This window comes from Akebia trifoliata, chromosome 9, assembly GCF_017979445.1.
Source record: "Akebia trifoliata isolate Shusen 1 chromosome 9, ASM1797944v1, whole genome shotgun sequence".
Taxonomy (NCBI): Eukaryota; Viridiplantae; Streptophyta; class Magnoliopsida; order Ranunculales; family Lardizabalaceae; genus Akebia; species Akebia trifoliata.
In genome coordinates, this window is record NC_141383.1 from 23,890,303 (window position 1) to 23,906,973 (window position 16,671).

The 16,671-nt window shown below is 34.1% G+C and overlaps 2 protein-coding genes across 2 annotated transcripts; both read left to right on the top strand.

The window, feature by feature from the left end:
- The first annotated feature begins 430 nt into the window (after positions 1-430).
- LOC147394856 (uncharacterized) lies at positions 431-6,342 on the top strand. The gene is made up of 6 exons (XM_086454276.1): positions 431-688; positions 2,378-2,645; positions 2,801-2,907; positions 3,015-3,147; positions 3,284-3,478; positions 5,834-6,342. The coding sequence occupies exons 2-6, from the start codon at positions 2,379-2,381 to the stop codon at positions 6,110-6,112; spliced, it is 981 nt and encodes a 326-aa protein (XP_086310402.1). The 5' UTR covers positions 431-688; position 2,378; the 3' UTR covers positions 6,113-6,342.
- Positions 6,343-9,130: 2,788 nt separating this feature from the next.
- Positions 9,131-9,655, top strand: LOC147394857 (RING-H2 finger protein ATL43-like). The gene has a single exon (XM_086453333.1). The coding sequence runs from the start codon at positions 9,131-9,133 to the stop codon at positions 9,653-9,655; it is 525 nt and encodes a 174-aa protein (XP_086309459.1).
- Positions 9,656-16,671: the final 7,016 nt, after the last annotated feature.

The window sequence follows — 16,671 nt, forward strand, 5'->3', positions numbered from 1 at the left end:
CTAAGTTTACATAAAAAAATTTAGCAAAAAAAAAAAAATTTATTGAAGAGCTATGTATGATAACACGTTCTTCCACATAATTATACATTTTATGACAATAAAAAAAGACTAACCATCAAGCATTATCATCAAATCTTACATTAAACAATGAATGAAATTATAAAAAAAACCATAAAGCCATAAAAATTAATCATAGATCTAAAAAAAAATGAGTTATTTTGATTTTTATTTTATTAAGAAAATATATTTAAAATGTAAAAGTCGTGTTTAAAACATTAAAATGTATTTTATTTTGAAAAAGTGAGTTTTGTTTTTTAATTGTTTTAACCGTTTATAACTTACCTAATCAGGGGTATATAAAAAATATACAAAAAAGTAGGGGTTCCAATCAAAATTGGCCAGAATTATTCCTACTCGCTGTGGTCACATGCAATATCCCGTACCTGCCGGCCAAGGTCGGGTAATGAAAGCTGCGTCGCGGATTACTGTGCGTTTCGTTTCGCCCGTTACAATTAAGTAAAAAAAAAAAATTTCTAAAACAAATTCCCTATCTTTGTCACTAAATCCTCAAGAGTTCCGCCCAGATTTAGGGTGAGGATCTAAATCAATGCGTCTCTGTTTCTTCGCCATTTTCGCCGTTTCTTCCGCAACTGCTTAGCGGATCGATCACTTCGATTCATCTTCTCTGGTAATTTCTTGATCTTTCGCACTTTCTTTCTATCAATCTCTCTCATTGCACCTGTAATTTGAACTTCTGATGTTTATGGTTTTTGATCTTTAAACCAGTTGAAGAAATAGTATAAATCGGATTGAATATGAGAATCTAAGTGGAAGTTTTAGATCTGTTATTGTTTAGGGTTTCATGCATACCTGTAGATCTCTGTATTTTTACTTCATTTGGTTTTTTTTAGGGTAGTTTGTGTCTTAGTAACTCAAATGTGTGGTTACTGATTTGTTATTTTGTTCTCATCGCATTGGAGATTTTGAAATCTCATCAGAGCAATGTGGAAAATGGTTCAAGTTTGCATTTTTTTTAAGGAATCTAAATTTACAAGGGCTGTAAATCAACTAAAATGCAGACAAAGAAGGAAAAGGCAGGAAAACCGCATCAAGTATGGGGGGTTCTTTGGTGTATGGATTTGATGGCGGTGGGATTGGGGGGTAGAGTCTCCAAAGCTTTTTCGCGCAAATTATTTGTTCATTGAGTTTGAAATGCATAATGCACTACATAATAAAGAAAATAACTCACCAAAATAAACCCAAGGCGCACTCTCCATTATAGAATCTCATCCCTAATTGATTAAGAAAATAGGTCCTAATTCTAATCATAATCCAGTATCTAATTTTAGCAACTATCCGTGCTATTATATTACTCCACTTGACATTGTCATACTCCTTCCTAAATCTGTTAAGGTACATAACATTGGCATTCTCCTTTGGAACAAACTTGTATTCATGATCAAAACACAATATTTCTATGCCTATGTTGGGTTTCAAATGTTTGTAGATTCAATTAGGATGCATAACTGGATTGATCATCATGTCTATCGTGGATTCAGCATGCTTATCTTCCAATGGGATTAATGATCACACAAGAAATAAAATTGGCATCTCAATGAGACCCTCCAAAGACATGGGTGAGGATACAATCTTCCCATTTTGGTATAGAGTGCTTCAATGTCAACCATCTAAAGCTTGTTGGCCTTGTCAGAGCTTTCTTGCTTGTGCTCCTCTAATCGAAGAAATCCTACCTCCATGCATGGAGACTTCCCTTCAAAATCTGCATGTTTTTGGCATGCCTAACCTGCCAATTTAAAGTGCATGCTTGACGTTTGTCACATTCATCAATCATGTGTCTTGTAAAGCTACAGAAGGAAGTTGCCAAAGATATCTAAAGAACTCCTATTTATTAAATAATCTTAGTGCATACCTACTACACTCAGCAATCCTTAATAAGGAAGCTTTCCATCTGTAGAGAACTCTAATAGGTCCCTATGATGTGATCCCCCTTCCAACACACCACATACAAAATAGTGTTCAGAGGGGATAAATATTATTTTTGGTGCAATCATGCATAAGCTTCCTCTCTATGATTTTTATTAAGTCATTTGTCCATTTCCGTAGAAATATTGGTGCCTCAAAATCTACAGAAAAAAATTCCTGAGCTGGACATAATTTTTGATGCGTTAAGAATGGAGTAACTGGGAAGCGGTATGATAATTGATTCCCCCAAGCTCAGTGCATAAAACCATCAGCTTGTATAGTTATAGGGGAATTTGAATCTGAAATATATGCTTATTCTATCTTTTTAATTGTTTTTCATTAATCAATTTAGCTGTCTTTTTTTTTTTTTTTTTTTTTTCATTTTTTTTTCTAGGATGACTACCCTCAGAGATCTCAACGTGCTACCAGGATCTGAGAGGAAAACTGGTAGTTCTAGTAAAGGGCTCTTAGCAAAGCCTTACACTGAGAACACCAATGAAAATCCTGATAAGTGGCAGAAGAAAAATCATGCTTCCTTGGCCTCTACTCCAATCAGTGAAGGTGAAGTTGGGAATATTGGAGTCGAGCTAGGAGCTTCAGAAGTAGAGTATATAGAGTCTGAGAACCTGAACGATTTGCAGGACGTCGACACAAGTCTCAGTGTATGATTTATCCAATTTCCTTTGTGATCTCTTTCTTGTTTCTTAGCTTAAATTTCCGGATCTTACTAAACCTACTATCATTGATGATTTCCTTTGGATGATGTGATAAGGAGGGTCAACATTTTATTGAATATGTATCTCTTGCTGCATTTTAGACTCTATTATCAGGATTGGACTCTAAGGATTGGGTATTGGTGTGCGAGGCCCTCAATAATGTACGTCGTTTGTCAATATTTCACAAGGAAGCAATGCTTGAAATCTTGTGAGTCTCCAATTCTAGCCAATTTTTTAATAGAGAGAACATTGGTTGCTTATGTTTTTCATTGCGGTTTGGTTGCTTAATATGTTCATATTTTCTTTAATGAACAGGGGGGATGTGATCTCACTCCTTGTGAAATCCCTGAAGAATCCGAGAAGTGCTGTCTGTAAAACAGCGATAATGGCATCTGAAGACATCTTCAATGCTTATAGTGATCATATAATTGATTCACTTGATCCTCTAGTAATTTTTCTTTCCGAAAGTTCCATTTTTGGGCTATTTTGTTACTCCTTGAGCACCTTTTGTTTTTACATTCATTAATTATTCTCAATGGCACCTTTAATTGCTAAAATTGTTACCTTTTTGTGTCTGGTTTCAGCTTTTGCAGCTTCTTCTGAAGTCCTCACAAGATAAGCGATTCGTGTGTGAAGCTGCTGAGAGAGCTTTGGTGGCAATGACTACTTGGGTGCCCCCTTCTCTGTTGTTACCAAAGTTGCAGCCATATCTTAAACACAAGAATCCTCGGATACGAGCAAAAACGTCAATGTGCTTTTGTCGAAGTGTCCCACGGCTGGTAAGATCTTCATCTGTTCCTCATGCTATTTTATTTGATAAGTGTGGCTTCCTTTTGACTTTGTTGGATTTAGTTGAACTTCTAATTTGTTTTATTTTGGACAAAGGTAGATATTGATGTCCTATTTCAAACTGATTTATAGCCAGTATTCTTTTTTATATGTATTTATGGCCAATATTATACAATTCAGTCTCTTTATTTTTAGTTTTTGACATTTTTCAAATGTCAGATGGTCATTTCTTTCCTTATGCAAACTGTCTGATGCAATGCAATCTCAATTCTCAACACAACCGAATTCTGGAATGTAGCAGAACGACTATCTTTCTGAAGTCATTTCCATGAAGCTGTCTTTTCATTGATTTTATTGACATCCAATCTTCATTTGTGTAATTAAGGTCACTGCTTCTTTTTTTCTGGGTACTTATTTTCAGCTGTCATATGGCTGCCTTCTCTTGTGATGCTATATTATTGCTTTCGATGCTGAACTAAAATGCTTTAATCTTGGCCTCTTAGGTGGTTAGGATTTGTACTCAACCCACTCTTTTATGGGTCTGCTTGTATGCAAGCAGATTTAACTAATGCAATCATGTGAACCTCCAGGGCCTTTAATGTTAACTTATGTAATCCTTTTTTTTTTTTTAAAGTTATTTCTGAGATTCTGGCTATTTCTTTTACCCATTTCTGTGAAATGTGAAGATTTGTCCTCCTTATGTATTGGGGATTCCCTTCCCCTAGTATATTTTATCTTTTTTTCTTCTCAAGTATCAACATAATAAAGGTTTCTTTTATGCTACAACTATTTCTTTTACCCATTTCTGTGAAATGAGAAGATATGCCCTCCTTATGTATTGGGGAGTCCCTTCCCCTAGTATATTTTAGCTTTTGTTTTTTCCTTCTCAAGTATCAACATAATAAAGGATTCTTTTATGACTTGTAGCATAGCATCCATTGCCATTTTATATGCTAAATATATCATTGGACTGTGTAAGATAGAGTTGGTTTCACTTCTGAAGCATGTTAGGCATAATAGCATTAAGTTCACTTTCTTTGATTCCTTGTGAAAGTGCAAACCATATGTGCCAGGATTAATTTTGCAAGCAAAAGAGGGTTCATAGATGAATTGGATGGGGCTCTGCCTTGCAACCTTGGGGTTGTTGGCTCCCTCCTAGCATTACTAGCAATTCTTGTGTGATATCCCCCGCCCCCAAGTTATGTGTTGTGTAGTGAAGATACACTTAATTACCTTTTTCTCTGTTGTCCTCTTTCTTGTCTGCACTCTGTCTCACCATTTTGAATTGAATTTCTGAAAAATATTTCTCTGTGGTTTGGAACGATGAATTAGTTAGTGTGTTCTCCCTTGAAGGGAAGATTTTATGGCATACTGGCATCTTCTTGTTGCAGTTCCTTTGGAGAGAATGTACTGATTGTATGGGAATTCTAGGGGCCCCACTTCGGTGACTTTGTATTCTGATGGGAGAATCTTATTACTCGTTGGAGAGGCTGAAAGTTCAGCTGGTGTTGGGGCTTTGCCCCAAAGTTGTGTTTCAATATGTCAATTAACTGAGCCATGGTCCAAAGCCCTGATATTTCCTTCTAATGGGATTTTGTCATCTTCATTAAATATAGTTTGCACAAGCAACTTTTTAATTTGCAAAAGTAACTCTAAGTTGAAATTGTTGTTGTCTAGAATCGTCATCTTCATTAAATATAGTTTTGACAGAGAACTTGAAATTTTGTTGACGCTTACATTGGTGTGCATCACTTTCAGATATCATCTTTTACCAACCCACTTATCTGCTCCATATGGGCATTGGTCTTTATTGCATACTCTGATGCTTCTGAATCAACTTTTTGTTTTTGTCCTATATATGTAACCTCTGTAGTTGATTTAGGAATGTTTTGTGTGTCTATAGATGATTGGTAGCTTGACTATGATTTAGTCATTGGTGACACACTGAAAAGCAGTTTCTAGGATACTTTGGCTTATAGATGGTGGCATTCTACTCATTAGGGTGACAGGCACTCTGTATCAATCCATTATTTTCATTTCAATATTATATCTATATGCTATCATTATTATCAATTTACATTCTGTCCTGAACGACAATATAACAAACGATACAGCTGGTCTATATGTTATGGGTTTTTGTGTATCTTTTAGGTAGATATTGATTATTTCCTCCCTTAATTTATCGGTGGCTTTCATTGTATTTTAATGAATGGAGCTTCAAGGACCCTTAGGTAATTGATCATTCAGTGACCAGCGAAAAAGTTTCATGTCACACTTATTTCCTTCAGTGTATCTTTTAATCGGTGTTTATTGATTAGTGTGCTTATTTGGTGCATGATCTACAGGGCACAGAAGGAATCAAGGTTTATGGAGTCGATAAATTAGTCCAAATAGCCGCATCCCAACTCAGTGACCAACTTCCCGAATCCAGGGAGTCGGCTCGGACTCTCCTTTTGGAACTACAAACCATATATGAGAAATCCGACATTCCTCAACCAACTGCTGAATCTGAAAACCTGGAGACGAACTCTTGGGAACACTTTTGCCGATCAAAACTTTCTCCTTTAAGTGCACAAGCTGTCCTTCGTGTTACCAATAGGCAGGGTCTTGTTCTGGGCTCCTGATATTTAGTAGAGTATATAGATATATCAGAGAATGCTACAAGTCTTAGTGATTCAATAATGTCTCTTGTACTTTTGGTTTGGTTTGTTTTTATAATGTTTTCCTTGTAAATTCTATGAAAGGGTGATATGTTTGAGAATATGGTTGAAGTATGCGTTTAGCAGGGAATCATTAGTGTTCCCCCCTGGTTTGGTAAAGTTCAATGCAAATCACTTTATTTTTTTTTGCCTTATTTGAGTACTTTGTCGTGGACTCATCTCATGTTAGTTTACCAATATTAATCACATTGCTTTCTTGTTCAAATTTGTTCGCTGTTTTATGCTCACTTTTGAAGGTCTCATCTTTGAACCAAATTGCCGTAAACCTTAATGTGGGAACCTTGGACCTCTTCCTATTGGCCAAGCTACTCCAAGTCCTTAATCATCCATGTGTGGATTTTGAATTTATGTTCAGAAATGCTGCAACATGGATGTGCTTAGACCCTCCTTGTTGTGCATTGTCATCGATGCTAATTAGTTGCTTTTGGTTTATTATAACATGTTTGATGTTGCATTTTTAAGATGTTTATATGGTTTCATGTAAAGGACAGATGTCACAGTCTCGCCAGTGTGTCACTGGTTGGACATGGAAAGAGCTGCGGAGATCAAGGGTTAAAGTGGATCTGTCACTTGGCAAGATGGAATGGCAAGGAGGAGTGCGATTAGTCCCATATAGGACAGGAGAACGTTTAGATCCTGATCGATAAGGACAAATCAAACCTTACATATAAAATCGCGCGAACTTTAGCCTGAAACGGATAATATTGAATCATTTATAAGTTCTATCATCCAATCTGAAAGCTCTAAAAGGGTAAGAAGAAGGCCAAACAGATCTCAAGATTGGAACTTGTCCGCAGCCGAACGGTTCTCATTAGAAGACAGATTCATAGCTTGCCCAAACAAAACTAGTTCCATGTTGTCGAATGAATTTTTTTTTTTTTTTTTTTTGGCATGGGCAGCCCAAAAGTAAGGGTGCCATAATGTTGATCTGGTTCGGTTATTTGTACCCGAACTGGATGAAGAGGGATTCACTGATTCTATCACTCGGATAGATGATCATATCCAAGATCCAGAGGTAGAGTGGTTTTTAAAAGTGTGACAGATGACCAAATTCTTGCTTTAAAACCAAATTGATTAGTAAAATTATAGACAGCTATTAATTTATGTCAAGTCCCTTATACAATTAAGACCAACAAAATTGATGTAGACAACCAAATTAAGTCCCTCAAGACTTGCATTCCTTCTACTGATATTTTAAGAGAGTTTCTATTGCCACACCAACTTTTGCTAATGCCACCCCAAGATGTATGCTAATACTGTGAATATTTACATATGAATTGGGGTGGCATTAGCAAAAGTTTGTGTGGCAATAGAAGCTCTCTATTTTAATCTTAGCCGTTGCAACATATTTCTTGTAAAGGATATCCAAAGTAAATCCATTATTTGATGTTGATCTCCCATCCTCCCCTTGAGGAAGACAAACATATTAAAATAAGAGTAGGTATTAAAATGATATGGACAGGTACCTATTTTATTTAACCGCCTATTAAAGTCAGTTTGTCAGTTTTGGACACTTCTCCTATTTTGCCTTTGCTTCTTTTTTTGTTTGAATAATGCTTTTTTGATGCCCCTCACGTGGCATGTGCTAGAATCACAGATATTTTCATCGGGATACATAATTATATATATTTATGGGGATGTGCAATTGTGTATCTTGAGAAAAAAAATCTGTGATTCTAAACCCATGCCACATCAGAGAGTGTACGGGGACCTAAAAAAATCACGACTCTTTAGATTTTTGTAGAGTTGTTATTGGCATCCCAACTTTGACTTACTAGAACCCAATTGATAAAAAAGTGAATGATTGAAAATAAGTAATGTTAGATTTGGATTGAGAGAAATATTGAGAAGAGAAGAGAAAATAAATGAGTTCCTCTCAATTTCTCTTGTTTGGATTGATAAGTAGAGAGAGAAGAGAAAAAAATTAGATAGAAAAAAATGTTAGTTTTCTTTCTCTCCAAAAGTGAAGAGAAGAAGAAAAAAATGGAGAGAAACTCTTATAAAATATTTTGCAATTTCATCTCTGCCCTTAGATCTCTTTTATGATATTTTAAAATTTAAACATAGTGCATGGTGAAGAGAAATTGAGTTCTTCTTCTCTTCTCTTAACGAGTTTTCCTTCTCTCCACTTCTCTCAATCCAAACATAGGCTTAGTTTGGGGTAATGTTGAAATTATAATTTGAACCAAAGCTTTGTAATATTTGAATAGTGTGTTTTAATCTTTAATTAGGATATAATAAACAATTTAAGTAATAGGAGTGTAATAAGCAAAAGGTGGGGTGCCAATAGCAGTTCTCTTTTTATTTATTTTTCTCCAATATAAAAATATTTGAGATCTATAGATCCAAATGAACTCCTATCTAATGACTGACATTAATATGTCTGGCCATATAAAAAATGTGGTTGGTGATATAAGTAGTAATAAGTAACCAAAAAGGAGTTAGAAATTTTCTCAATCTTCTCATGACTTTTGTCCTGACACCTGACTTCTCATCTGTTAATTTTGTTTCTTTCTTCACCCACTCCATCAGAGTGATAAACCCACTTTCCACCCTTTAAAAACCATCAACAGAGTATTATTGGTCATCTACTGATTCTGTCAGGAATTGTTTAGTCCTTAAAAAACAAAACCACCCCCACCTGTTACCAATTTACCAATTCATATCTTCAAACTCTTTCTCTCTAAATCTTGCAATCTCACCAACTTCTTCTCTGTAAGTTTCACCTCTCTTCTTCATATTTTCAGTTTTCTTTATGGGTTTTATCTAAAATTGTATTAAAATGAATTGGGTCTGATTGAATTAATGGTTTTTGATAGTTTGGTCTATTTTATGAGATGTGTACTTGTGAAAGATTGATAGATTTTGATACTTGATGTGATTTGAAGGAGTGATTTGAATATTATTTGTGAAAGATTTGGGATGAATAATAAGGTTCTTGGAACTGCTACACGGATAATGGTGATGGCAATTATAATCTCTGTGGTATTATTATTTGTGGGTATTGGAGTTTTGGTCTTAATTCATGTTTGTATTGTTGGTAGGGCATTTAGGGGAGGATTCATTTCAGGTAATATGGTTGAGAGGGGCAATAATAGAAGTAATATTATGTCACATAGTGATTTAGAGAAGCTTCCTTGCTTTGATTTCAAGGCAGGAGAGAAGGGTAGTAGCCCTATTGATTGTGTTGTTTGTTTGGAAAGTTTCAAGATTGGTGATAAGTGTAGATTATTGCCTATTTGTAAGCACAGCTTTCATGCTCAATGTGTTGATTCATGGTTATTAAAGACACCCATTTGCCCAATTTGTCGAACCAATGCCGATGAAAATCGACATCCGAATGAAGTTGGAATCGAATTAAGGGAGAATCAAGCAGTTGTGGCTGGGACTCTTGTGAACTCTAATTCATCTCCTTTGCACAATTCTCCTATAGAAGCTATTGTGTGAGTTTTTTGGAATTGTAAGTATTTATGGTTAATTTAAGATCATGTTTACTATTGGTTACATAAGAAAACATATGTATAGATCATTCACTTTCTTTGTTTTGTAGATTTAGATTGCTTTAAATCATTTAGTAACGCTTCTATAGACTTCTACTTATGTCCTTAAGGGAGGGGCTGTCAAACATTGTTTTAAAACTTGTTTTGATGTCTTGTCTCGTCCGTGAACAAGATCAAGTCGTCTCAAATGAGTTTTTCGATACCTTTGAGACATTTCATTCAACAACGAGAAAAAATGATGTGGAAATTTCAACCGATACATTGACTAGTCTGTACATCTGTCGTTGGGCGATACCGAGATGACTCGGTTGACACATCTCGATCTTGGATGATTTTGAAACCATGCTATCAAAGGGTCTATTTGGGACTAGTCCGATATGGATCGGATCGTTGTTTATTGGATCCAATAGCAATTGGAATGTACCTAAGCCGCTTCTCTTACCACTTATCCAGAAGTATGGTATTCTCGATTGGCTGAATGATTGCACGATTTTGGGAATGCGGAATCCTGGCTTTTATGTCATTTTCCGTAGGGGGCTCGTTCGACCTGACGCTGGTTAGACATGAGGTCGAACATGTCCCGCTTCGCCCTCTGGCACTAACCTTAGTGTCCATATATTGTCGCGGGAAAAAGGCGCTCAGATGCGCTTACAGTCTATGTAAACCTTTGGGATTATTTAACGACCATGTTTATAGAGGCCATAAAGGGAAATGCACCAGAACGGTTGGGAGCGAGATCAAATTCAATTTGGTCTACAAAATATAAATAAACTTCTTATATTAAACAAAATTTATAGTATAATTTACGTACTTTCTCACATTTTATTGTTTAGGGGACCTATCGGATCTAAACATGGTTTATCCAATAAGTTATCAAATGTGATCCATATTCGAACAGAAATTTTGATCGAAATTCTAAAGGTGCTTGTTGTAAACCAACCACTCATGATTAAAACAATGTTTTCAAGATTTGCTTGGTATTATCTTTGCAAAACAATGGGAAAGAGTGATTTTCTAGCAAAAGAGCCCACTAACATGGACAGACGATCAATCTACCTAATATAAACTATCTAATTGATGTGAACTTAAAACTTTAATATATGTGGTGAGATTATCTCATACATATTATTGCAATGAACATAGTTAATCTCAATCATATTAATATCATAGCCGGTGGACCAATAAATCAAGTTTTTCACAATCCATATAAGAGCGTAAAAAGTAGAATCACGCAACTTAAAAAGAAGGGAAAAAAAACTTGGAGAAGACTTTGATAAACGAAATATGAGATTTTAAAAGCATGGATAGGCATATAAAAAGGGGTTCGTAGAGATATAGACGAAGGTAGGATTTTTATTGAAAGAAGAAAAAATAAGTAAATAGCGGAGAGAGATGAAACTGATTAGGGTGAATGGTGATGCTGATAATGATGATGGGATTTGATTTTCACCCCGATCTTATCTCTATTAGCTCAGGAGTGTTTGCTTGCGGCGGTGACTTTACTTGGCTTATAGATATTGGGGCATCATTGTAAATATCATTTTTAAAGAAAATATTTTTCAGGAAAATATTCAGTCTCGTTCAAGAATGATACAGATATACACTATGTCTCAACATTCACATCATTTCATGAGATAAACAAAATGTCTTGAGCAATATTTTGAAAATCTTGTCCGAGGTCAAGTCAATCGGGATTTTGTAGGTTTTGATTAAAATAATTGATTTTTTTTAGAATTTAAATACTTATTATAACTAAAACATGGTTTTATGACTCTAACATTTTCCAATCTATCTTATTTTATTAAAATATATAATTATTTAATTTAAATATATGTAAATCAGTCATTTTAAGCCGAGTTAAATGGATTGTCTCGTCCGAGATGTCAAATCAAGTTTTGAAACCATGCCCCCACCCTCTCCCCCTCTTAATAACAATAATAATAATAATAATAATAATAATATGTATATGCAGAGTGTAATAAGAGTACAATTAAAGAAAAAAAAATGAATCCACAAGAACACAAGATTTACGTGGTTCAATAAATTGTCTACATCCATAGAGGAGAGGGAGAAAAATCTATCAACAACAACGATAACAAACTCTCTTTCCTCGGCTAGGAATCTCATAGAGCAAAAACATAAAAGAAAAACCCTACCCAAAATAATTCGCCTCGAGGGTGTTGTGGGACAATGCCCCCTTTGTTTTAAGCCCACTCTGCTTCAGAAAACTTTCATTTTGATATTGCCTTGCCTCTTGAAGTCCAAGCTCAATAAGAATACAAGACTTCTCACAACAAAACCATTTTATACTTAACGAATACACTTAATAACTCTTATGGACCTATGTATAAAAAATAAAAAAAAATAAAAAACTCTTATGCACTTGAGAAACAATGTACTCATATAATAGTAAAAAGGAGGATATTGAGATGGATGGGTTGAAACTTGAAAGAATATAAAGATAAAAAAGGTAATTCAAAGCTCCAATGTATAAGATGTAACTTGAAACTTGTTTATTTGCATTACTTTTCCCAAGCTTGGATGTATGAGGAGGGTTGCATCACAATGTAAATTAGTATGATTTCTTTAACTCATCAAACAAATAAATAAAAAAGTTGATTTAGATGGTTTGAACACGACCAATCAACAATTTAAAATTAATACTGACAAACAATGAGAAATATTACCTAATTGATGCAAGTCCAAGGCTTTTGAAAGATGAGATGGTGTCGATAAAAACTATAGGAAATGACATGAAAAGGATAATTAAAGAGAACTGCTATTGCCACACCAACTTTTACTAAAACCTCACCAATTCTTTGGTGTGGCATTAGTAACTCTCTAATTAAATTCATTGATAAAAGAAATGGCTAAAGATGTTTGAAAACAAAATATGATGGAAAATGCTGAAATGACAAAAAAGAATTTACTGCAATTCTCACAACTCTGACGTGGGATGTACACATAACCATAGATGTGTTTCCTCGCGATACGAGTAAAAATCATCTACAGTTATGTATGCATGTACAAGTCAGAATTGTGAGAATCACAGTAAATCCTGTGTCACCCCAACACGACTCAAATATGATTTATATTGCAGACCACGATATTTATCGTAGATGATGACAATGGGGGGTGAGTAGAGTTTAAATTTTCTACGATTTCCGATAAATGGAAGGCCCTTCTATATTGGATAGTGAAAGATCCAGAACTGGTCCAAAATGGGGTATGATCCGATCCAATAATATCGTTTGGATTCGATCCGTGAAGTATTTCAAAACTATGGTCCCTTCGATTGGCTCTTAATTGGATTTGATTCTTTTCAACAAGCCCAATACATATGAAATATAGATGCACAAAATGCATCTTTTGGATATCTTATCATATTGGATCCTAATCAGATCAACTCCTTATTAGATCAGATCTTATTTTAGGTCTGGTCCCATCGATTGACAACCCAAGCCCAACACCGATCAGAGAAAATCACCCAGTACGACTCCAAACCCATTAACTAAGAATTTTGAACCAAAAAATTACTGGGCCAAATCTAAAGCCCATCATTGTTAAAAGGAGATAGGTAGAACGGTTTTATTAAGATGTAAAAAATGTGACAAAGCTAGACCAACAAAAAATAGGTGACAATCTAGATTGTCATCCAAGAGTGGGTTACAGTTATGTAACCCATCTTCATCCTGGGCCGGGCCCAGGATGTGCTCTAGAGCTTGTCAAACATGCAGTTACCATTATTCAAACGACGACTCACGACTCACATGGTGTGTCGGAATCTCTTGTCAATGCATATCGATATCGCTGTATTCAAGTCAATCTTGATTGGCAACTGGGATCTTTTCACTATTCCACCTCAATCCAATCAAACAAGAAACAATTGAAAAACGATGTTTTCTTCGTAAAAAAAAAAAAAGTCAATTAATCAACAATTTTTAGGTGTATGGTTGAATTTTTGTGTGAAAATATTTATTATTAAGGCGTTTTCTCTTTCGTGGGAAAAAGAAAATATTTTACCCGTCAACTTTAGGGTAAATGATTTTTCCGACTCATGTGGTTATTCTCTCCCGATTACGTTCACACCCAAAATGAAAGAAAAGTTTTAAAAAAAAAAAACATCTTTTTGGCTTTTTTTAATTAGGTGCAACTAAACCCTTAAATTCATTTGTTCAAGGGTTCCACGTCCATTTTTCTTTGGGATTCATTTTTTTTTTTCTCTTTTAAACCCTTTTTTTTTTTTTTTTTTTTTTTTTGGGGGGCGGGGGGGGGGGGGGGGTGTTATGTGTGCTAAACACGTAGACCCTTAAATACCAATCTTCCTATACATTTTAGGTGCAACTAAACCCTTAAACTCATTTGTTCAAGGGTTCCCATGTCCATTTTTCTTTGTGATTCATTTTTTTTTTCTCTTTTAAACCCTTTTTTTTTGGGTTATGTGTGCTAAACACATAGACCTTAAATACCAATCTTCCTATACATTTTAGGTGCAACTAAACCCTTAAATTCCTTTGTTCAAGGGTTCCCCATGTCCATTTTCTTTGGGATTCATTTTTTTTTTCTCTTTTAAACCCTTTTTTTTTTTTGGGTTATGTGTGCTAAACACATAGACCCTTAAATACTAATCTTCCTATACATTTTAGGTGCAACTAAACCCTTAAATTCCTTTGTTCAAGGGTTCCCCATGTCCATTTTTCTTTGGAATTCATTTTTTTTTTTTCTCTTTTAAACCCTTTTTTTTTTTTTGGGGTTATGTGTGCTAAACACATAGACCCTTAAATACCAATCTTCCTATACATTTTAGGTGCAACTAAACCCTTAAATTCCTTTGTTCAAGGGTTCCCCATGTCCATTTTTCTTTGGGATTCATTTTTTTTTTTCTCTTTTAAACCCTTTTTTTTTTTTGGGTTATGTGTGCTAAACACATAGACCCTTAAATACCAATCTTCCTATGCATACAGAAAAATACTAACCTAAAACATTGTTTGGGATTAAAAAAAAAATCAATTAATTGGAATCTTGTTTTTCTATTCAAATTGATATTAACTTAATTGTCTGAATAAAATTGTAAGGATTAAGTTCGGTGTCCAAATGACAAAAAAGGGAACAAAATGAGGAAAATATTGGCCATTACAACAACTATCTTTATAATTAATATAATAAAGTGATGTATTCTTGTAGTGAAACCTTTTCCTTACTAATATAGTAATATTTTGAGTCTTAACGAGGGTTGTTTTGTTAAAATGAATTATCACCTCAGAAATCCATCACCACAAACCCTCTAAGTTTCATTATACTAAAATAAAATAAAAAACATAGATCCAAAAGAAAAAAATAAAATAAATTATTTTTTCTTTTGAACTAAATCCAAGCATAGTAATAAAAGTTGACGATTTTTGGAAAAAGTAGTGTTTAAATCACGACTTGCTTCCCTAACGATTAAAATGATAAAATAAAATAAAAATGAGTTTTTCATTTGTAACTAAAGTCCCCGCTTTTTTTTTTTTTTTTTTTCACTAGGACAAAAATTTAAGATTTTTCTTTTTTAAATGTGGGATTTGATACATAATAAAATTTGTTCATTCATTAATGTAAAAAATATGAGATTTGATGATAATAACTTGATTTTATAAATTTGTATTAGTGTAAATTTTTTTCTTCATTTTTAATGTTTTTATTTTTATTTTGAAAATGAATCCAAGGTTTTGAAAATGGACAACTACTGAACTTTCACATAACTCCCAAACTTAAAAATGAAATTCAACTGTGAAAAAAAAAAATTTATATATATATATATATATATATATATATATATATATATATATATAGAGGATTAGGATTCATATAAACATAAAACTACTCATAAAACTACAACGTGTTTTGTCTTATATGAGTAAAAATGTTTGGAATGGGCTGATTTTTGTGAGGATGATCTCTATGGTGAGGAGATCATCTTTGCCAAAAATCAGCCCATAACAAAAATTTTAACCCCATATTTACAAGTCGAAAAATTTTAGACCATCCAAATTTTTTAAATCACTTTTGATGGAGTTAGAAGTTTTGGAATGATATGATTTTTTGCAAAGATGATCCCCTCACCATAGGAATCATCCTCACAAAAAATCAGCCCATTCCGAATCTCTTTAACCATATAAAACAAAAATGTTGTAGTTTTATAAGTAGTTTTATGTGTCTACGAATCCGACCCATATATATATATATATATAGAAAAATTCATAGAATTTCGCCCTCTACAATCTTGAATCATGGATCATGATTTTGCATGTTAAGAGGTGATCCCAAGCGCCCTTAGTACGGGTGAACATCCTCGCTTAGTAAGGCTAGGGGAATTAAAAGAAAATTATGTAATTAACCTTCCAGAAGAACACAGATACTTCTTAAATAGTTGGAAATTAGGATGAAAGATGTAAAAATTATGTAATTAGCCTTCTAGAAGAGCACAGATATTTTTAAATAGTTGGAAATTTGGATGGAAGATGTCAAGGTTGATGGATGGGTTGTACCCTCCAAAAGTCTCTTTCATAGATACTAATTTAAAAAGATATTGATTTGTGTGCCCAGTAAACAACACGACAGCGCTAAGATTTTCATAAAGGTACCAGCAGTGTGGGACCCACAAAAGCATGAATCCAGTGATTTACTCTAATCACAATTTCTCACAACCCAACAACCTGTTCACACCATGAACAAGTGGCTTATATCGACTATCATATTGGCAATCAAACATTACACCCTTGTAAATTTCATTACAAAGCTAATGGTAAAATATTGGAGCTTGATTTGAGATGTTGAGAATGGACGATTATTAAACACTTAAATTTAAAAATAAAATATTATAATAAAAAATATTTTTATTTTTTATTTTTAAAAGAGCTGTGTTGGAGTGACCTAAAGATTGAATCTTATATCACATATCTTGATGTGAAAGTGAATAAGAAT

What these genes read in the sequence shown, in the direction of transcription:
- LOC147394856 (XM_086454276.1), top strand. Translation starts at nt 2,379, where the DNA reads ATGACTACCCTCAGAGATCTCAACGTGCTACCAGGATCTGAGAGGAAA. An exon ending in TTGATTCACTTGATCCTCTA is followed by an intron (nt 3,148 to 3,283) that starts GTAATTTTTCTT and finishes GTCTGGTTTCAG; the next exon opens with CTTTTGCAGCTTCTTCTGAA. An exon ending in GTCGAAGTGTCCCACGGCTG is followed by an intron (nt 3,479 to 5,833) that starts GTAAGATCTTCA and finishes CATGATCTACAG; the next exon opens with GGCACAGAAGGAATCAAGGT.
- LOC147394857 (XM_086453333.1), top strand. Translation starts at nt 9,131, where the DNA reads ATGAATAATAAGGTTCTTGGAACTGCTACACGGATAATGGTGATGGCA.